Genomic DNA, 22832 nt, shown 5'->3' with positions numbered 1-22832 from the left:
AAAATTCAGTCCTGAAATTCTGCCCCTTTGCATGAAACAGTTCTTTTTATAAACACTGAACAGTAGGTTGTATTACAATTCAAATGGCATACTACAATTGCCTGAGATAGATTATGGGTGTTTTTTTGCTGCTTCAGGGTCCTAAGGATGAAATGGGATGGTTTAGGAAACTTGGAATGTCTTTGTCCATCTGTTCTTCGAATTAACTCTTCCACTGCTGCTCACATCCCTGTCCTCTGCTCACAGCTCACACAAATAAATAAAATTGGCATAAAAATAACATAAAAAATGATAAACTAAAATACTATAAAACAATGTAATATATATTTCATGCTAATATATTGGCTTTATCCAAAAATAACTGATAGTTCCGCACTTTGATAGTTATCTAAACTATGAGGTTTTATTTGTTCAACATATTGTATAAGTTTTAATTCAAAATCAATAATATTCCTAACATAAAGAGAAAAAAATCTTCCTAATGATTGAAATCATAAACCAAAACCTGAAAGCCATTTTATAAATGTAACTAAAAAAACAATATAATTATTAACTATTTCCTCTAGATTATCTGGAATGTTACACAATTACCTCCTGTTTGTGCAGTATGCACCAATCTATGTTGTATTACAACCAGTCCAAACCACTTCAGTTCCCAGATTTTAATTTCTTGCGTTCTTGTAAAAATTAACACTTTCAGTCAACACCTTTGGCAACAATTTTAAGTAAAGAGATTGTGCTTCACTAGATCTCTCAGCAACTGGTCTTCCCTCTAGCAAATTAGGCAACTCTGTAAAGTGTAAAGGTTCTGGCAACAATTCAACATTTTGGTGTCCATGTGGTGTATGTGTTGACATATATACATTACAGTTGGCAGTTTCTCTTCACAATCTTCAGATTCATCTTCAATTACTTGTCCTTTAATTCTACGTTTATATGTGTCATTATTCTATGTGTTAGTTATGAGTAGAATGAATGATGAAGACAGTTCTGATTTTATGCCCCCATTTCCTCAAAACCACTACCAGATCTAACCATCAGGTTTTCATTAAGGAAATGTCCAAAAAATATTATATGGTATAACAATAAAAAAAAAACAGATCATGCCTATAGCAATGGCAACAGTAATAAAGATATTTTTCTTTGACTTCTGGATCAGATTCTTCTTCCCAAACCAAATCACTGTCAGAGTCCTGAAACAAAATTGTTATATCTGATTCCAAAACTTTATAAGTCTCAACATCTTTCCAGGTCACTGTCGGATCAACTACCTTCTTGCAGTGGGATACGTGAATCCAAGTATCTCTTTCAGCTACTTTCAATGCTGTGGTCATTCCCATCGATCTGTCAAACTACTAGAACATTAAACATTTCTGACCATAACATTCTCCTGGCTATTACATTCTGACAGTTATCAATAGGCATTTGTAGTACAATCAGTTTCAAAGTCTCTAGTTGCTTTTGTAACTGCTTACTCATCTCATTCAGGTACTTAACAATTACATCTTAAATGCATTTTTCTCTATATCATCATTATTGAAATCGGCTTTATTTTATCGTTATACCAATTGTTGGAATTATAAACTTAGGAATAATGTACCCCATCCGTTGTGAGTGCTATTTGCATAGTCTATACATAACTCTTCAGTCTCATTTTATCTATGATAGCAACCATTTGTATATAAAATTAGATCTGCTTCTAGTAAGTGTGTATGCTCAATGGCAGATCTAACTGTAAAGGCTCTAGTCCAAACATGCCATACAATCATGAATGGGCATTAATTCAGCAGGAATCATATACTTATCAGTGCTTTTCTGATAAACCTCCACCCCTTGTGCATGCACACGCACACAAAATAAGAACATAGCAGTATTAAAGATTGTACACCAACAAATGGAAATATGAGGTAGAGCCATAAGTGCTAATTTACTAATCTGGCAGGAAAGACATGTCGTGTTTGTTCAAAATTCATCAAGAGCAAAACAGCAAAGGGTATACAAGGGATTAATTCATGGCTAAGTCCTAGATATTCTGTTTTTTCTATGAATAGTGCTACAGTTGCAACTACTCTTAAAAAGATTGACATGGAATAGGCATATATGTCTAAATTTTGCACTATAATAAACAACAGGTCTTTAATAGTCTCCATGTAAACTCCAGCTGCACACCCCTAGAAAGATGCGCACTTGTGATTTATTTAGTTTCAAGTGCATATGCAGAATAACTTGCACTCTCTGAGGTAAGATACGTCAGTCCTTTGATCAAACAATAACACAAATACTTAACCTGAGTGTGGAAAGATTGCAGTTTATTTATGGTACCTGTGTGGCCATGTTGATATAGGAATATTAACAGCTAAAATTAGTATCTGCAAGCTTGTAAAAATAAAATACACAAGTAAGGTATCAACATATAGGATCAATGCAAAATCACATTGTGATATAATAGTCTAAGGACAATCAGACAATAAAATGAATGGTTCAACATATGAAGTTTCCAAATTGGCTAAATTCAACAAATCACAGGTATGATCATCAGATTATGAACAAAAACTAAAATATATTTTTTTCCTTTTCTGGTGCTGGTAAGAAATCTGCAGATGTGTGTGTGAGTGTTTTTTCCAAAGCCCATGGCCCCCCTTCTCTTTCTGCTGGACACAAAGGTGTGTGGGATGGGTCTGTGTTTCCCTGTCCTAACACAAAAAAAACCAAAGATAGGTATAACTCTTGTCAATATGGAAAATAGTTACCAGCCATTTTTAGGTGTGGTTCACAATAATTGGCCATTAATTCTCTGCTTTTCTAAAGATTTTAATTGAACAGTCATTAATCTGTGCTTCATATCTTCCTTTTTCTTACTAATACTAATATATCATGATTATTGATCAACTCTTATTTCCACAAAAGTCTCACTCCTGCACCCTGGTGTTGCAATTTAAAGCCTGTTTATCAGTGTTTCTGCTAACACTTCAAGTTCAAACTTCATCAGTCATTTATCTATGCTCTGTTATGTCTATCTATCTATCTATCTATCTATCTATCTATCTATCTATCTATCTATCCCCATTTCATGTGACATGTTAACCACTTCTTTGCATAATAGTCTGTAGATTTACTATTCTTTAGCTTAATCAACTCACAGGAAAAAATACATACTCAACAATGCAATGTCATTAAATATTAGTAGTATTAGTCTGATTAACAACATCATTCGTGAATGGCATTTATTATTCGCAAGGACAGAATTATCACAAAATTGAACAACCTTTAATCCCTCAGGCATGTGAATTTCCAATAGCCCTAATAATTTCTGAAAACCTCACAACTCTGTCTTCGGATTAAAATTAAATATAACTGGTTCTGATATTCTAAGGCAGCCCCCGCACCATCTACTGGTTACTTCTGGTATTGCAGCAACTCCCTATTCAATTATTTGTATTGGAATAAATCTAAATTACTTCTGCTATTTGATTTTCTGTAAATTATCTGAATCGCTTTCTGTTTTGGAATAATCCTCCAGCTATTTTTATTTTTATCATATATATTTTCAGACTTAACCGTTTCAGAATCACCTACATCAGATTTAGGTGACTGTAAAACACTTTTAAAGCTCCTAATAGCGTCTCAATTTCTGTTTACACGTTTCCAAAATATTTTTTTATCAAAGGACCCTGCACTTGGAAACTGCTTATCGCAATGATTAGTCATGTTCATACAGTTTTGGACAAATCACTCAAAACACAGTTTTGTAGCCCCGCAGTTCTACTAACATATAACTTATTTTTCTATCTAATACTATGGACAATCTATTTCTCATACTTCATTGCAGATTTATCCTCCGCAGTACATAAATCGCTCCTCATATTTTATATATATTTTTTTTTAAGGACTTGACCCCGCGGTAGGCCAGCCCAATTTTCTCAAGTTGAATACGTCCCGCAGTCCACAATCAATCCATACTGGCCCCGCAGTTCAACTGTCCAGAATGTCCACTCAGGCACCACATATGGGAAGATAGCCTCAACCTCAACACTGTATTCAGTGACTATGTAGATTTATTTCTCTGTAGTTTATTTCTTAACTTCTCAACACTTATTATCACAACACTCACACATACTTCGATATGCAGTTCACAAAGCAGCTTCACCTGAACTCAGGCAAATATTATTTATATTAGCAGAACTATATGTTGACTGTTTAGCAAAGTGGCAGACAGAAATATGTAACACTTTAAACCCTAACTTTTAAATTGAGAAACAGTTACTCTAAACAAAAACAAAACCAGTCACCAATCTATGGTGTACATTTGTTTTGGAAAAGGATAGGCAATAACTTACAATACAAGCTTGAGCTATGATAATATAACTTAAAGTTTCAATTCTGAAATTCAGCCTCTTCACATGAAACAGTTCTTTTTATAAACACTGAACAGGCATAATACAATTGGCTGAGCTAGAATATGGGCATTTCTTGGTGCTTCAGAGTCCTAAGGATGGAATAAGATGGGTTTGAAAACTTGGAATGTCTTTGTCCACTATTGATTAGGAACAACTATTCTTCAAATTAACTATTCCACTGCTGCTCACATCCCTGCCCTCAGTTCACAGCTCAGACTAATAAATAAAATTGGCATAAAAAATACCATATCAAATAAAATGATAAACTAAAATACAATAAAATAATGTAATATATATTTCATGTTAATATATTGGTTTCATCCAAAAATAACTTTGACAAAACAAAGAGATTAGATAGTTGTTGTTCTTTTTTTATTAAAACACTTTGTGAAAACACTTTGAGGTACATAAAGTAATACAACGCAGAGGTTGTAAATAGCTTTCTTCTTCTGAAGATTCTTTTAATAGTTATGCTACCTTTCAATGGTGGAACAGATAATACACAATTTGTTAATGTTGTCATGTTGTCTGCAAGCTTGCAGGATCACAAAATGGCCCCCTTTGTGGGAGGTGGGAACTATTGAGAAGATGGTGAACATTAAATGAAGCTACATGGCAGCAATATCCATATCTCTATTTTAAAAATAAAAAATAGATTAAACTCCAGACATCTATTCCAAAAGGCTTTTTGTGTTGAAATAAAGCTTGCATTGTTGTTGCAGAACCTATTACATTCAGGGATCACTTCAAACTTGGAGTCTGTTGTCCCATGCATGACCAAGTCTAGACAGGAGATGCCATGTTGTAGTTGGTGCAGGTGACAGAGATTGATTTCAAAGTCCTTGGTTTTGCATGCAATCTGTTCAAAGACGGTAATCAAAGGATGGTTTCTCTGCAGACTCCAATTAGACTATGTGGTCTGTCCTGATTCAGATCTCGTGTTAAATGTATCCTGTGTAGAAATGCTACTGGGGAACTGAGAGCTCCACAACTCCGAAGGTGAAGGTCTTCCTGCAGCCGTTTTCTCGATATGCTGACATTCTGCTGAGAGCTTGTAATTACCTGTAGGTCAAGACACAATGTTTAGAAGGTGGTTCCTGTGCACTTTTACATCACTTTGTTGTAACCATTCTGTTGCCTGGGACAGCATCTTAGCTGGCACCCATTACTTCCTTAAATATTTGCAGATGAGTTGTGTACACTTTCAAAAAGACACATTTTGCAATTTGTAGGCATTCTGCGAAGAAGGTAAAGACCACCCATTTAGACTTTTGCACCAAGACAATTAGTGTTCCCTTAATTTTTCTGCCCACAAAATGTGCTGCCTGAGCCAGCTGACTTGCGTTGGCTTGCTATAGGCCCACCACTATGTAAAAGTGATAATGAATAATTATGCATCAGCATCACTTGTTTTAAATAATGCTACCCCTCTTAATTGACAGTTAGGATAGTGTCACACACAATGCCAGCATTTTGCAACTAAAGAAATCAGCAGGTATGAAAGGGAGATGTCTCAATCTCACTCTTTGCTACAGGATCAATCCTGCTTTCACGCTGGACAAGGGGGCCAGTGCACCTCCTCTTGGCAGATCCAGTGGCAAGGAAGGAAAATATGAGGTGGGCAGGGCTTAATGATGAAGTTTATGACAAAAATTAGTTGGTGCAATCATGCTTTTAAGCCACACCCAACTTACTATACACTGAGTTTAGGGGTTTAGCAGGTGTTTATTCTTGTGGAAAAGACTTAATGATTCAGGTCTGCTTCATGGTCCCACCCACCTTGTGACAGGTAGGCACTCCCAGAAGGTTTGCCTGCTCTCTTGGAAGTCTGTGAGGTCTTCACATAATTGTGGAGAGGCAGCAGCGATGGGACAGGGGAGAGGTAACTTCTGGCCAAAGTCATCCATTCCCGGCTGCCCTATACATTCTACCACCTAGGGCAGAAATGTCCCTGTATTACTTTATAATAGAAAGTGACTATTTTCTCCAGCCAATTGGGTCTAGGGATTTGCATTCATTGCACATATAAAGTGTAATATTATTATATTTTTACTCATCAGTAAACTAAAGCAGTGATGTTTCTCTTATAGATGACAATAATTTAATTTTTAATAGATTCACTGAAAAGAAATGAAGGACAAGAAGCTAGAAGAGATACTGTATATTTAAAACATACAATAATACAATCACTAGTTTCTCAGGCTTGCATTTCAACATGTTTTAGAAAAATGTATTAGGATATTTTGATCCATTGCAATGGTGTTTTTGCAATGTTAGAATAAACATAAACCAGCCAATGAGAAAATATATTCCGAAATCTAGAATCATTAAATATTTGCTAGGTTTTACTTTCAATCTCAAACCAGTATAACCCTGATGACTTCTTCATTAACAGTATAGTAAATTATTTTATCAATGTGAAACGATAGTTGAGAACACCATGAGCAATACCTGATCAAGGCACATTTTAACATTTTGAATTGCTCTTATTAATCACTTGGAAATTCTTTATTCTTTAAATGTATGAATGTCTTTAAGTTGCTCAATGACCAATTAAATAATTAAAAAAGGCCCTGTGTAGCATCAGGACAGTATGCTCTGTAATAGAATTGGGCAGTGAGTTATTAAGTGAAGGTTTGAAAGACAAGGGTGTTAGATGTTTTCAAAGCTTGTGTTTTATGAATAGGTAATGAATTTGCTACACATGAGTGTTTAGTACTTTCAGTTGATTTGCATAAAGTTGAATGTTAATAGGATATCCATAAGTTATCCTTAAAATAACATCTGGCTGAACAACAAGGGAGGCACTGCAATCCTGTCTTTAAGCAATCACTTATTTTTTCCACATGCTTTCCTACTTAAGTAGTTTCTTGAATTGCTTATATGCTACTTTTACCCCTGCCAATATTTGAAGTGGTTTTATTTATCAGGTTTTCATAACTAAATAATTTGTCAAAAAGTTACTGTTACATAACAGATTTTAATCATTTTAGATCTGGATCTGGAGCCACACACTTCAGTTTTGTTGCTGTTGGTTTCTGTTGACTCAGCAGATGTTCTCAGTGGGATTTCACTGAGTATATATAAAATTGTGCTGCTTACAATAACTAAGCCTCAATTAGTATGCAAGTGAGGGGAGAACTGCTGCACATTTATATATTGGCATACCATTTACGTTTGTTATACAATCAATGTTTATTCTTAAAGATAATAGGACTTTTGAATATGTGCATCTGCCGGTAGTACCATTTACATGAAAATGGGTTAGAAATATTTCACTTTTTAACTTCATAAGAATTAGTCAATTTCTGTTGTTCTGTTCAGACATTGGGAATCCCCAGATACAATATCTTCAATTAACTAGCATCTATTTCTAGTTGGTCCATGTATCAATTAAATCATACTACATTATTAAAAGTATTATCCTTATTTAGGGACTAACTATAGAAATGACAAAAAAAATCAGCTGTCCAAAGTTATGTTTACATCAAAGTAGGTTGGGATATTTGTAAACTGTAGATGTACACATTAATTGGGATATTGCATATGTGGTTTGAAAAGATAGAATACATGGATTTAATAATAAATGGGCAGAGTTAGAATAGCTGAGTTGCCTGGCCCTAAAGACAGCCTTCTGGTAAGTAAATATGCAGCCATTAAATTGCTCAAAATGTCAACTCTGATTGCAGAACTATCAGTGTGTGTGTGGGATCAAATTATCTGATCAGGAGAAGCAAAGTGTCCTAGAATATAAGAACATTATGTATAAGTGGTGAGTGTTCTTTATAATAATTATAATCCAACACCTCTGTTTTTATTAAAAGTGTGTGCCGCTTTAACATTGGACTAAAAAGAATTCAGCAGCCATATGTACAGTGACTCTGTCGTTATACTACATCTACCAGGAAGTTGAGCCCGACAAGGTTATGTGGAAGATGTAGTTCAGCAGTGGATTGATACTATGAAGTGTAAGGGATCATGTTCACATTTGTTTGTTCATACACTGGCACATTTGTTTACCTGGTCTATAATGTTGGCACTAAAAATGGCTTCCTCCATGTGCCTTTCATCTGACTTGATTACAGATTTAATACTATTCACAACATGTTGCACTTCTGGAGAGAGGTGACAATTTGAATGTTCCAGAAACTTGGCCACTAAAATCTTTGTGTCCTTGTAAGTTTTCAGGTCAACCAGAGAATTTGGCCTCTCTTTTGAGATGTTCTTTAAGGCCTTTGGTTTGATTCGATGATTGCCTTTCCTTGAGTCTTTCTGTCTTCCCAATAATAAATGGTTTCCTGTCTCCTGGCAGGCAGAGGCAGTCATGTGAGGATATGAACAAGGGACTGAAAGAGAGAAGGAAAAAAATCCACACAGATTGAAATAAGATGTTAAGACTAAATTGACTGGATTAAAAGCAAAATCAAACATCAAGATGCAAAGCATAAATAATTAATAAGTCAAACTCTCCCAAGTGAGCATTTAGTCGTCTAACTATATTCTGCTCACGTCTGTAAGAAAATGCTTTTAGTTCCCCTTACGAATGTCACTCTACTGTATAATCCAACTGGGAGCAAATCACCAGGATGGGTACATAATTTGATTTCTAAGAAGCTCAAAAGTTATTTTGTTTCACTTGAATTTAGACATGTTGACAATGTCTTACATAAACATGAAGCCATGTTGATATAAATGCCTAATACTCTTTATAAAATGTTATAATACACTTTAGAACTCATCATTATCATTGTTTATACGTAAATTACAAATCATAGAAAATACAATTGGCTATAAATCAAAATACAGACTAGGTTTATGAAGGAGGTGCAGACGTGAGACAATTGGTAAAAAGGGCCCTGATCTTGCTACCTTACCTTTGAGATGGGGAGGGCAATTCTGAGCCAATAGGAGTTAGTTGGACACAGAGTAGAACATGCAGGAGGTAAGATAGGATTTATGATAGGCTAGGTGAAGAGGTTGGTTTTGAGAGAGTGGCAAAAAAACTGGTGAAGAGTCTTGTCAGGTGGGGTAGGGAGTTCCATAAGGGGGCAGCAGCACTGGAGAACTCTGGAAGATGGGAGTTGGAGGTTGTTACTGAGAGTGAGTTTTAATTGAATTCCAGAGAAAATGGGTAGCCAAGGATTTGCAGAGTGGTGCAATGTATATGGAGTGGTGAGAAAGATTGGTCAGTCTTGCTGCTGCTTTTGAGATGGATTGAAGAGGGGAAAGATGGGTGAGAGGAAGGTCAAATAGTAGGAGCTTGCAGTAGTGAAGGTAGAAGATAATGAGAGAATGGATAAGCGTTTGGTAATGTTCTGAGCGAGAAAGGGGCTGCAACTGGCAATGTTTTAAAAGAGGAGGCACCAAGACAGTGCAAGGCACTGCATGTAGGGGGGGGGGGGTTAAGCTGAGGGTTGAGCATAACCCCAAGGCAGTAGGCATGTGGTATTGTCAGCTGTGAGGAAGGCTAGAGGAGGAGTATTGACACTAAGAGGGGAAAAGCTGATGAGCTCTGTTTTGGATACATTGAGCTTTAGGTAGTGATGGGACATCCAGGTGGACATGGCAGAGGGGTACTTGAACACACAGGATACAGGGTGAGAATTAATGGGACGAGAGCTAGCTTTGTGTGTTGTCAGTATAGCGGTAGTGCAGGCCACAAGATTGTATTAGTTCACTGAAAGAGGAGACATAAAGGGAGAAAAGCATGGCCAGTGCCTAGACGAATCCCAACAGATATAGGGGCTAGTGGAGAGAATGTGTGATCAATATAAACACTGCAGAAGCGTTTAGAAATGTTGGAGACAAATCAGGAGAAAACAGTGCTGCAAAGGCCAGGGGAGTGAGGGGTGTCAGGAAGAAGACTGTAGTCAATTATATTGAAAGCAGCAGATAGGTCAAAGAGGATGAAACTATCACTGGCCACTTGAGGACAGTCTCTGTGGAGTGTGGAGGGTGGAAGCCTAATTGCAAAGGGTTGAGAAGAGTGTGTGCAACATAATAGTTGTGATGTTAATAAGGATTATTAGATTGCAAAATAAAGGTTGGTAAATATATATTTAAAGGATTACTTAAACCCCACAATTGAAATATTGCATGAAGCATGGAGGTAAAATACATTATCGAGGAACCTGAATTTCCACCAAAGTTTCATTATAAAGCAAAAAATAATAGAGAAATACTTCTTCATACCCGTACAGACAGCTGAAGTCCCACCACACCTATCTAGGACCATGTCCTAATGGGTTCTGAAATGTTAGCATTTATTCTGCTGTGACATCGCTTGCCCTGTCTCTGTGCATGAATTCCTATAAACAAAGAGCCAGTCTGCAAGCCTGTCACTCACACACTGCTGATTTAGACAACACACATCTTCTTGGTAACATCACAGCATTTTAGATTGTGGTAAAGGAAACCATAAAAGAAAATGTGGTTAAGTATAAACACTCTGGATATTCCATGTACAGTATTCAGCTCACTATTATACATACTTTGATATATTGTTTTTATCAAATAGTGGCTTTTAATGTTTCTTTTTATTCTGACTAAACAGTGAAAAAAATCATCCTTTATTTAAAGTTGTATTTATTATACCATCATAATAATAAACCTTGATATAGCATTTCTCTGAGAGGATAGTGAAGGTTACTTTGGGTGTACTGAACATTTTTTTCTGTGTTGCAAATGATGCTAATAATCTTAATTATAATTAATATATTTATGGCGAGAAACAAGTTATGTCAGTGAATCAGTTTTGCAATCCTTTTAATACTTTATTTTTGTCTAAAACTAATGTATATTGTTGTTACTGATTAGTAATTGGTAGTACATAGTAGTTTTACAAAAATAAGAGCATGGACTGACTAAAAGTTTTCAGACCCCTTATTTAGAATTATATTAGGATACATGGTGACTAAAAGCAGATCACTGCACCAAGACTTTTGAAAGCAGGGGAAGAGAGGGAAGAAAGGGAAGGTGGAGCAGTACATATGGGGCCTCATTATTATTATTATTGTTGGTTTGTATGTCTCCAGAGTGCTCCGCAGCCAAGGACAGTGGGGGAAACATAAATGCAGAAGGGGTGGGGGTGGGGGGATTTATTGTGCAATTGGATGGAAAGAATGTTATTTTGGCACAATTGCTAATACCCTGCATGGCACAGTCTGTCTGACTTCATGCAGTGGATATTTGACCCAGTCACTAAGTTTTATTTAGTGTACATAAAGGTGTTGGTGGTAAGGAATGGCCCCTTGAGTAAAAACAGGTGTATGAGGTGAGGTTCCCGTTACCAATTTACTGTAAAAATATCCCGGTTCAGGTGAGCTAAGAGGGAAATCTGACCCCACATGAAGTACCCTGCTTATGTAATGAATAGGCTCTCCTCTGTAGGTCTCTGCTATTACATATAATTATCTTTCCTGGTAATCCGAATTGCTTAAGGACTGAAGACTATAAACTGTGCTGACCATTTAAAACAAGATGGAAGTATGACCTTTAGAGATAATGCATGCACAGTATTATCAAGTGGTTGATATAGAAATGCACAGGAGTGAGAATGTAGCATGTAGCTAGACAATTCTTATGCAATTCTCTTTTCTTTTCTTCAGTATTTACCAGAGAGGAACAAATGGCAGGAGTAATACATAAAAATGGAAATGAAACCATGCCATTAATTAATACTTGGTTGTAAGATGAAGAAGTACAAAGGCGACTGAAGAATATTAAGATAAATAAAGCTCCAGGTCCAGATGGCATAAACCCAAGGGTCCTTATGGAGTTAAACTCGGAAATAGCTAGACCGCTATTCTTAATTTTCAGAGATTCAATCTCATCAGGCTCAGTACCAAGGGATTGGCGAATAGCAGATGTGGTGCCGTTGTTTAAAAAGGGGACAAGATCACAGAATTATAGACCTGTAAGCCTGACATCAATAGTGGGGAAACTACTGGAAGGTATTTTAAGGGACAGTATTCAGGATTACTTGGTACGCAATAAAATTATTAGTGGGAATCAACATGGATTTGTGAGGGATAGGTCATGTCAAACTAATCTAATTAGTTTCTACGAGGAAGTTAGTGGGAACTTAGACCAGAACAGGACAGTAGATGTGGTCTACTTAGATTTTGCAAAGGCCTTTGATACAGTGCCACACAAGAGGTTGGTTTACAAAATAAGGGAACTGGGTCTAGAAATCAAAATTTGTACTTGGATCTAAAACTGGTTAGAGAATAGGGAACAGAGAGTTGTGATAAATGGAACATTTTCTAATTGGTCAAAAGTCTTAAGTGGAGTACCTCAAGGTTCCGTGCTGGGACCACTCCTTTTTAATATATTTATTAATGACCTTGGTGATGGTTTAGAGAGTAAAGTTTCTATTTTTGCAGATGACACTAAACTCTGTAAGGTAATAAAATCAGAGCAAGATGTAGCTTCTCTACAGAGGGACTTAAATAAACTGGAAGATTGGGCGGCTAAATGGAATATGAGGTTTAACACAGATAAATGTAAGGTTATACATTCAGGGATCAAAAACAAGAACGCAATCTATAAATTAAATGGAATTAATTTGGGAGAATCTATAATGGAAAAGGATTTGGGAATGCTCGTAGACAGTAGACTTAGCAATAGTGCTCAATGTCAAGCAGCAGCTGCAAGGGCAAACAAAGTATTGGCATGCATAAAAAGGGGCATAGATGCAAGGGAAGACAGTGTAATTTTGCCACTGTATAAATCGTTGGTAAGACCTCATCTTGAATATGCAGTACAGTTCTGGGCACCACTCTATAAAAAAGATAATTTGGAACTAGAAAGGGTTCAGAGAAGGGCGACAAAATTGATAAAGGGTATGGAGTCATTAAGTTATGAGGAAAGGTTAGCCAGTTTAGGCATGTTTACTTTAGAAAAGAGGCGTCTAAGGGGAGATGTGATTACTATGTACAAATACATTAGGGGTCAATACGGAGAGCTTTCATGGGAACTTTTTACCCCACGGACCATACACAGGACACGTGGTCATCCCCTAAGGTTAGAGGAGAGGAAATTTCACAACCAGCAAAGGAAGGGGTTCTTTACAGTAAGGGCAGTCAAGATATGGAATTCATTGCCAGGGAAGGTTGTGATGGCAGATTCAATAGATATGTTTAAGAAAGGGTTAGACAAATTTTTAGCGGAAAGGTGTATCCAGGGATACGACCGTTAATTTAAAATAAAGGATAGTAGTGGATATAGGGTAAAAATTGGATTGCAATATTGAGTCTGGGGGGATTTTCAAAATTGAAACAGATGGGCGGTTGCCTACTCTGGATTAATTTCAAATATAAGTGCAGGATCGCAGGAGATCCAAAATAGGTTGAACTTGATGGACTGGTGTCTTTTTTCAACCTCATCAACTATGTTACTATGTAACACGACAACATTAAGAGGTAAGTGGAATTGAGCTCTGTATACCACAGGGCACCATAGAAGCTGAATGTACTGCTTGGAATGTAGTTAGCCATTGACTAGTACCATGATGGTGGCAGCAATCCCTAATGAGAGATTGGAGAATATAGAATTTGTGTATATATAGTAGATATAAATATTGTTGATGATGATGATGAAAGTAACCATACATGTGTATTATTATACACTCATAAGTTCTCTTTCAACTCCCACGATGTCCCTCTACCACAATGAATAAACATAATTACGCATCCAAATGAAGCCATCTTGTGCTTGATCACTGTACAGTTTCAAATAAATATTACCAATGGTTAAAGATACATATAATTTCAAATAACCTTAATGTATGAGACCAGCAAAACTGATAACAGCACTAATAAAAAAGGCAAATCTTAAACTTGTATTACACTTGTAACAATAATTCAAAAGTCTTAGGGAATCTATCAAACAACGAGGTTAAGCATTCAGAAGTGATTGCTGAAATATAATGAGTTGCACATCAATTTAGTGACATTGCAGTTAAAATGTAAGTATTTGCTCTATAAATCAATGCATAGAAAACGTTTTAATGGCCCATACTGCTTTCATCGTGACTTCAAAACAATAAACCTGTCCGGCAAGAAAATGAAAGAAGCCCTGGAAGTCATAGAGAATGTCCACATTGCAAAGTCAGGACTTTTTTTTAAAGGGTGTCCTTCTGCATGTTATAGGCAGCAGCTTGAGATAGAAACTGAATGTTATGTCATACTAGAAAAGTGCAGTAGTTCCAATTAGAAGAAAAATGCATAGATTACCGATCAACGGATACAAAGATGGTATATTAATGATTTTGTAAAACTTCTGTTTGTGTACCAAACAAACTCTTTCCTTGTATACTACTTAACCAAATACATAAATATGCCTTTCAGTTTAAAAGATGTCAAATATGTTACAAACAATGCATAGATTTTTTTTTTACTTTTTCTGCAGACATGTCACTTGAATATTAGTATTTAATTCTGTATGGTGTTGTATTGTGAATAGGGCAAAGGGGTCCTCAAAACATAGGATAACATAGTAATGTTAGTGGAACAGTTTATACAGCATAGGAAGTCTCCCTGCAATGCTTAATAAATACTCAGCAGCAAGGGTGGGTGGGTTGGCTGGCAATGGTGGCAAGGGCAGCCCCCCCCCCCCTCCACCCTCGGTTGGTGTCACTGCTATAAAAGATTTTAGATATGAAGCAGGCCTAGATTTAGACCTTGAGGTGCAGCTTGTGAGTTACTCCCCATAAACCTCTGCAGGGACAATTCCCTCCACTAATAAGATGCAGGTAGAGGGTGGCAGATGTATTCAATTCATGTCTGCACTGGCATCCAATGTCTTCTTTAACAGCCTTGGCTGGGATGAAAAACAATGTAGTGGGACTTACTATGTAGATCCACAGCTCTCTGCTATTGAAGCATTTTTGCTATGTATTGTAGTATACAATGGAGAGATGATCTCTCTGGAAGCTCCACATAACTAATGTGTTAAGATTCCAGGTTAGTAAGGCTAATACACATAAGCACCTGTTAAAGGTGTTGACAAAACCTTATGCTTTTTTTCTCTTACTTTTAGCAGAGCATTCAGCGTGTTTTTAAAGCTTCCTTGCAGCATAATGTACTATGTAATACATGCTCTCATAGAACTCCTTTATATTGTACCAGCTTTAATACCCATGAACAGGTCCGGACTGGGACTAAAATTCAGCCCTGGCATTTAAAGCACACAGGCCCACGTGTTGTGGGCTCTATGCACTATATTGTTGCACACTGATGCTGGCACAGTGTGCGTTGCTGGTGCAGTACAATATGATGTAGTGTGAGTGTGTGTGTGGGGTATTTATTTCTCCTAATGACCCTCAACATTGCATTGTTAGCACCCATATTACATCAATAAATACCATGATAATACATTATTAGTACCCAAATTACAGCAATAAATAACCTCCCACACACACTTATACTACATCAATACCCACCCACATTACAGCAACCAGCATCGCCCCCCACATTACAGCAACCAGAAGCACCCCCACATTACAGCAACCAGCATCACCCCCCACATTACAGCAACCAGCATCACCCCCCACATTACAGCAACCGGCATCACCCCCACATTACAGCAACCAGCATCACCCCCACATTACAGCAACCAGCATCACCCCCCACATTACAGCATCCGGCATCACCCCCCACATTACAGCAACCAGCATCACCCCCCACATTACAACATCACCCCCACATTACAGCAACCGGAATCACCCCCACATTACAGCAACCGGCATCACGCCCACATTACAGCAACCGGCATCACCCCCACATTACAGCAACTGGTATCACTCCCACATTACAGCAATACCCTCTCCTACTTATTAACAATACTAAGCCCCAAACACACTACAACATTGCCACCAGCACGCCACCCCATACTACAGTAATACCACCAATTATACAGGCGCCACTGTAGGAAACCAATATTTTGCTTTTTTCAAATCTCCCACAAAATAGCAACAACAGAATACTTACACACATATAGGTAACAGGTACCCTTTTCCCTCAATTAAATAGTAATGGCAGAATTTTCATGAATCATTCCACAGGAAATAAAACTAACATATATCTAAAAAAAGCATAACTATTGAATGATCATTCGAACCCACGCGGCCGCATTAAAAGTATTTCCATCTACAGCAAAATGTCAGAGAAAAATATTTTTATACTATAGTAACTGGATATGCGTCTTTTCCATTCATTTTAAATAACAATTCATAAATTAAGGGGTATAGAGAAGGTGGGTGAGAGATAAATGGATGTGATCCATCAGTTTGATTAGATAGGAAACATTTAGATTATTTACCTCAAGACATCTACCCCCTTGACTCACAGGCAGGGCCGACATGAGGAATTTTGAGCCCCAGTACAGCAACCTCTTTGGGTTCCCATCATATTCAACAATGAGAGACTTGCCTTTGGCAGAAGTTCATATTATGCCACAACGTAGTGCCCCCACTTCATATTATACCACAACGTAGTGCGCTCAGTTTATATTATGCCACATCATAGTGCCCCAAGGTCATATTATGCCACATAGTAGTGCCACAAATCATATTATGGCATAGTAGTGCCCTCAAATCATATACCATACAGTAGTGCCCCCAAATCATATTATGCCACAATAGTGCCCCCAAATCATATTTATGCCATAGTAGTGCCCCCAAATCATTAGTAGTGCCCAGACAAAAACTCATTCACAATTAAAAATTTGTACAGCATATCAGATACTGAGAGTGTGAGTCCCAGGAGCAGCTTAATACACCATTTACAATGCAAATAAGCAGCGTTTTTTCCTCTTAATTAAAAATCTTTGTACACATAAATATGCAAGAAACATTACAGTGCAATAATGAGCAATACATAGTGTTTTAAACGTCATTGGATACACAGTAGTGCCCCCAGTTCAAGAAAGGATGGTTAAAAACACATTGCACACAAGAAAATATATGAACTTACCTGATCATGGCATCCTGTGTTCTGTTCTCCTACTGGGCACGCTGGGCGAGGAGGGATCAGCAGCTGTCAGCTCACACGGGCAGTCGGGAGCAGGAACAGAGCGTAGTGGAAAAATTTTTAACACTTGTTCCCATTCTTCATTACTACCTGTGTTTCATGGTGGCTGCATCCCTGACATTCCCATTCTTAAGATGTCTCTCCCTTTACAGTTCCTTTTACCTATGCCCCTGCACCATCTTCTCCTTTGTCACTCTCACCTAACCCATCTTCTCCCCCGACACTCTCACCCCTCTCCCAGCATCCCCTACTCCGCTGGCTCTCTCACCCCTCTCTCTGCACCCCCTTCCCCCCTGGCTCTCTCACCGCTCTCCCAGCACCCCCTTCCCCCTGGATCTCTCACCCCTCTCTCTGCAGCCCCTTCCCCCCTGGCTCTCTCACCCCTCTGCCAGCACCCCCTTCCCCCTGGCTCTCTCACCCCTCTCCCAGCACCCAACTCTGCTGGCTCTCTCACCCCTCTCTCTGCACCCCCTTCCCCCCAGGCCCTCTCACCCCTCTCCCAGCACCCCCTTCCCCCCTGGCTCTGTCACAGCATCCCCTACCTCCTGGCTCTCTCACACTGGTGACCCCCCACGAGAATCGTGGCAGCCCGCGACCACTCCCCCTCGCGTGAAAATCGCGGCACCCTGTGACCCCCCCCCGCGAAAAAATCGCGGCACCCCCGCGATCCCCTCCCCCTTTCAGAAAAAAAAAATCTTGAAACTGTGTCCAGCTTAAAGGGCTTAAGGGGGAGGAAGCGAGCACGCAACAGAGGTGGCTGGTTCCTCCAGCCACATGGAAGCCAAGAAGAGTCGGGCCGGCCCATACAGCCATCGGCCCTTCTGGCATTTGCCAGAAGAGCCAGATGGCCAGTCCGACCCTGCCCATGAATACTGCAGGCAATGCTCGTCAGAAACTGTTAAATCATTAAAACACGTTTATCAGGCTTTAATGACACACATTTAATGTCTGAAATTAACACCCATGAGCTTAAGCTCTAAAACGATATGGCTGTATATTCTCTGTATGTATATACATCTCTGGCTTCACCAATGTATGTATTTATATAAGTCTCTGGCTTCACAGGTGTATGTATGTATATATGTCTATGGTTTCACCAGTGTATGTATGTATATAAGTCATTGGCTTCACCGTTGTATGTATGTATAAAAGTCTCCGGCTTCACCAATGTATGTATGTATATAAATGTCTAGCTTCACTAGTGTATGTATGCATATAAGTCCCTGTCTTCACTGTATGTAAGCATATAAATCTCTGGCTTCACCAGTTAATGTATGTATGTATATAAGTCTCTGGCTTCACCAGTGTATGCATGTATATTGGTCTCTGGGTTCACCAGTGTATGTATGTATATAAATCTCTGGCTTCACCAGTGTATGTATGTATATAAATGTCTGGCTTCATCGTTGTATGTATGTATGTATATAAGTCTCTGGCTTCACCAATATATGTATGTATATAAATCTCTGGCTTCACCAGTGTATGTATGTATATAAGTCTCTGGGTTCACCAATGTATGTATGTATATAAGTCTCTGGGTTCACCAATGTATGTATGTATATTAGTCTCTGGGTTTACCAATGTATGTATGTATTAGAGATGGGCGGGCTCGGTTCCCCGAGAACCGAACCCACCCGAACTTTGCCTATCCGAGTACCAAGCCGAGCAGGCTCGGTACCCTCCCGCTCGCTCGGAATCCAAATCGAGGCCGAACGTCATCGTGACGTCGTCGGATCTCGGGGCTCGGTTCTCGCGATATTTGAAAATTATAAATACCTGCCTCCACAGCAATCCATCACCATTTGACAGAGGGAGAGAGCAGGGTGTAATCACAGGCTGATTAGAGCAGGGACAGAGAATACAATTCTGATTACAATTCTGATTACAATTCTGATTACAATTCTGATAACAATTGATAGAGAAGAGAGGAGGATAGAGGAGTCTTTTTTTTCTCCAATATTTGGCTCTACAAGTGCTTTGGGGTGTCCCCCATTCTTTTGCATTAATATTTCTGGCGGTCAAAAGTCCTGTTTGTCAGCAGACTTAAAATATAATATTTAGCACTCCCAAGTGCTTTTGGGGTGTCCCCCATTCTTTTGCATTATTATTTCTGGCTGTCAAAAGTCCTATTTGTCAGCAGACTTAAAATATAATATTTAGCACTCCCAAGTGCTTTTAGGGTGTCCCCCATTCTTTTGCATTAATATTTCTGGCTGTCAAAGGTACTATTTTTGAGCAGACTAAAAATATAATATTTAGCACTCCCAAGTGCTTTTGGGGTGTCCCCCATTCTTTTGCATTAATATTTCTGGCTGTCAAAAGTCCTGTTTGTCAGCAGACTTAAAATATAATATTTAGCACTCCCAAGTGCTTTTGGGGTGTCCCCCATTCTTTTGCATTAATATTTCTGGCTGTCAAAAGTCCTATTTGTCAGCAGACTTAAAATATAATATTTAGCACTCCCAAGTGCTTTTGGGGTGTCCCCCATTCTTTTGCATTAATATTTCTGGCTGTCAAAAGTCCTATTTGTCAGCAGATTTAAAATATAATATTTAGCACTCCCAAGTGCTTTTGGGGTGTCCCCCATTCTTTTGCATTAATATTTCTGGCTGTCAAAGTCCTATTTGTCAGCAGACTTAAAGTATAATATTTAGCACTCCCAAGTGCTTTTAGGGTGTCCCCCATTCTTTTGCATTAATATTTTTGGCTGTCAAAAGTCCTGTTTGTCAGTAGACTTAAAATATAATATTTAGCACTCCCAAGTGCTTTTGGGGTGTCCCCCATTCTTTTGCATTAATATTTCTGGCTGTCAAAAGTCCTATTTGTCAGCAGACTTAAAATATAATATTTAGTACTCCAAAGTGCTTTTGGGGTGTCCCCCATTCTTTTGCATTCATATTTCTGGCTGTCAAAGTCCTATTTGTCAGCAGACTTAAAATATAATATTTAGCACTCCCAAGTGCTTTTGGGGTGTCACCCATTGTTTTGCATTAATATTTCTGGCTGTCAAAAGTCCTATTGTCAGCAGACTTAAAATATAATATTTAGCACTCCCAAGTACTTTTGGGGTGTCCCCCATTCTTTTGCATTAATATTTCTGGCTGTCAAAAGTCCTATTTGTCAGCAGACTTAAAATATAATATTTAGCACTCCCAAGTGCTTTTGGGGTGTCCCCCATTCTTTTGCATTAATATTTCTGGCTGTCAAAAGTCCTATTTGTCAGCAGACTTAAAATATAATATTTAGCACTCCCAAGTGCTTTTAGGGTGTCCCCCATTCTTTTGCATTAATATTTCTGGCAGTCAAAAGTACTATTTTTGAGCAGACTAAAAATATAATATTTAGCACTCCCAAGTGCTTTTGGGGTGTCCCCCATTCTTTTGCATTAATATTTCTGGCTCTCAAAAGTCCTATTTGTCAGTAGACTTAAAATATAATATTTAGCACTCCCAAGTGCTTTTGGGGTGTCCCCCATTCTTTTACATTAATATTTCTGGCTGTCAAAAGTCCTGTTTGTCAGCAGACTTAAAATATAATATTTAGCACTCCCAAGTGCTTTTGGGGTGTCCCCCATTCTTTTGCATTCATATTTCTGGCTGTCAAAGTCCTATTTGTCAGCAGACTTAAAATATAATATTTAGCACTCCCAAGTGCTTTTGGGGTGTCCCCCATTGTTTTGCATTAATATTTCTGGCTGTCAAAAGTCCTATTTGTCAGCAGACTTAAAATATAATATTTAGCACTCCCAAGTGCTTTTGGGGTTTCCCCCATTCTTTTGCATTAATATTTCTGGCTGTCAAAAGTCCTATTTGTCAGCAGACTTAAAATATAATTTTTAGCACTCCCAAGTGCTTTTGGGGTGTCCCCCATTCTTTTGCATTAATATTTCTGGCTGTCAAAAGTCCTATTTGTCAGCAGACTTAAAATATAATATTTAGCACTCCCAAGTGCTTTTGGGGTGTCCCCCATTCTTTTGCATTAATATTTCTGGCTGTCAAAAGTCCTATTTGTTAGCAATCTGAAAAATAAGTTTAAGCACTCTCAAGTGCTTTTGGGGTGTCCCCCATTCTTTTGCATTAATTTTTGTGGCTGTCAAAAGTCATACTTGTCAGCAGTATCTAAAACAATTTGTAGCACTACAAGTGCGTAGGGCTCATAATGGATTCTAGGCAGTCCACATATGAGCAGAATCAGCAACCAGGTTCTGCCACCAGTCCTGATGGTAGTGTTCCCAGTACGTCATCTGGCAAAAGGCGATGTCAAACTACACAGTCTTTTAAAATCAGTCAAAAAAACACACCCCCAAATTGTTTTTTACTGTGTTGAAGCGCAAAAGAAGTGTAACTGAGGAAAAGTTAAGTGCCAATAAATTTTTTTTTGCCAACATGCCATTCTATACACGCAGTGGCAAAGAGAGAATGAGGCTTTCACCTTTGTCTATTAGTGGCAGATCAAAAAAATGTTACCGAGCCTACAAGTGGTGCACAACTACTGTTACGCGTCAAAGCCGAGCTGCAAGATAACAGTAAGGCATTAGAGGATAATGTTTGATCAGAATCAGAAATGATACCAATCCCTGTGGACAGTCCATCCAACAGTGGAATGTCTAATCGTGAGCATTCTGTTAGTGTACCCATGAAGAAGGGCCCTTTCAGCAGTTCTGCTGATGTTTGCCTGAACAGCCCGAGTGTAGCCGGTGATACACCAAGTGATGATGACACTTTGTCTTTAGAAGAGGATGTGGGGGAGATTTGGGTATCCGACGAGGGCGCTGATAATGATGCGGTTGATTGTGTAGGTCCTGCACCAGAGGCAGCAGTGTGGCACCAGTGGCAGCAGTTCTGGCACGTGAGTTTCTGGCACCAATTTGCACTTTCCAAACACAAGCAGGGATGACACAGGTGGCAGTCCACAACAGTTTGACATCTGGGCTGGTTTGAAGGATTTGTCAAAAAATTGTGTGACCTTGACCATAACTCCAACCAATCCTACTATTAACATGCAAAGGATGTTGGAGGGCCTATCAGGGATTAAACTGTATTTTTCATAATTTGCACTAATAATGTTTGGGTGTAATATGCACCCAAAGACGAGTGCTCAATTGCTAAGAGTCATTAATGAAGAGGAAGACAAGCAGGCTTGTCTGTAGAATTTGCAGGCAAATTGTGCTGTGTTATATAGGTAACACCCAAAGAGAAGAACTCCATTGCTCCATTGCTAATTGTAATTGCTGAAATAGAAATAATAGGGCTGACAGTCTTGGTCTAAATCTGCAGTTACATTTTATTGTACCATAGCTCACTCCGAAACAGGAGAGGTGGCTATTAAAGTAATTTTATCGTTTTAAAATAAGCATTGCCCAATCAATTGTATGTGTTTCCAAAGCACAAAGTGATTTATTTTA

The 22832-nt window shown here is 38.4% G+C and overlaps 1 protein-coding gene across 1 annotated transcript in view; it reads right to left on the bottom strand.

Moving 5' to 3' along the window:
• Positions 1–4760: 4760 nt before the first annotated feature.
• The window catches only part of ENTREP2 (endosomal transmembrane epsin interactor 2), a 649682-nt gene continuing 631610 nt past the window's right edge, over positions 4761–22832 (bottom strand). The window contains exons 10-11 of the mRNA XM_075208108.1: positions 8418–8743; positions 4761–5459 (exon numbers count right to left, since the gene is read on the bottom strand). Coding sequence (XP_075064209.1) covers positions 5274–5459; positions 8418–8743 — 512 coding nt within the window. The 3' untranslated portion in view covers positions 4761–5273. The remainder of the gene's footprint in view (positions 5460–8417; positions 8744–22832) is intronic.

This window comes from Mixophyes fleayi, chromosome 4, assembly GCF_038048845.1.
Source record: "Mixophyes fleayi isolate aMixFle1 chromosome 4, aMixFle1.hap1, whole genome shotgun sequence".
Taxonomy (NCBI): domain Eukaryota; kingdom Metazoa; phylum Chordata; class Amphibia; order Anura; family Limnodynastidae; genus Mixophyes; species Mixophyes fleayi.
Note: the sequence above shows the minus strand (reverse complement) of the source record. Positions and strands in the feature narration are given on the sequence as shown.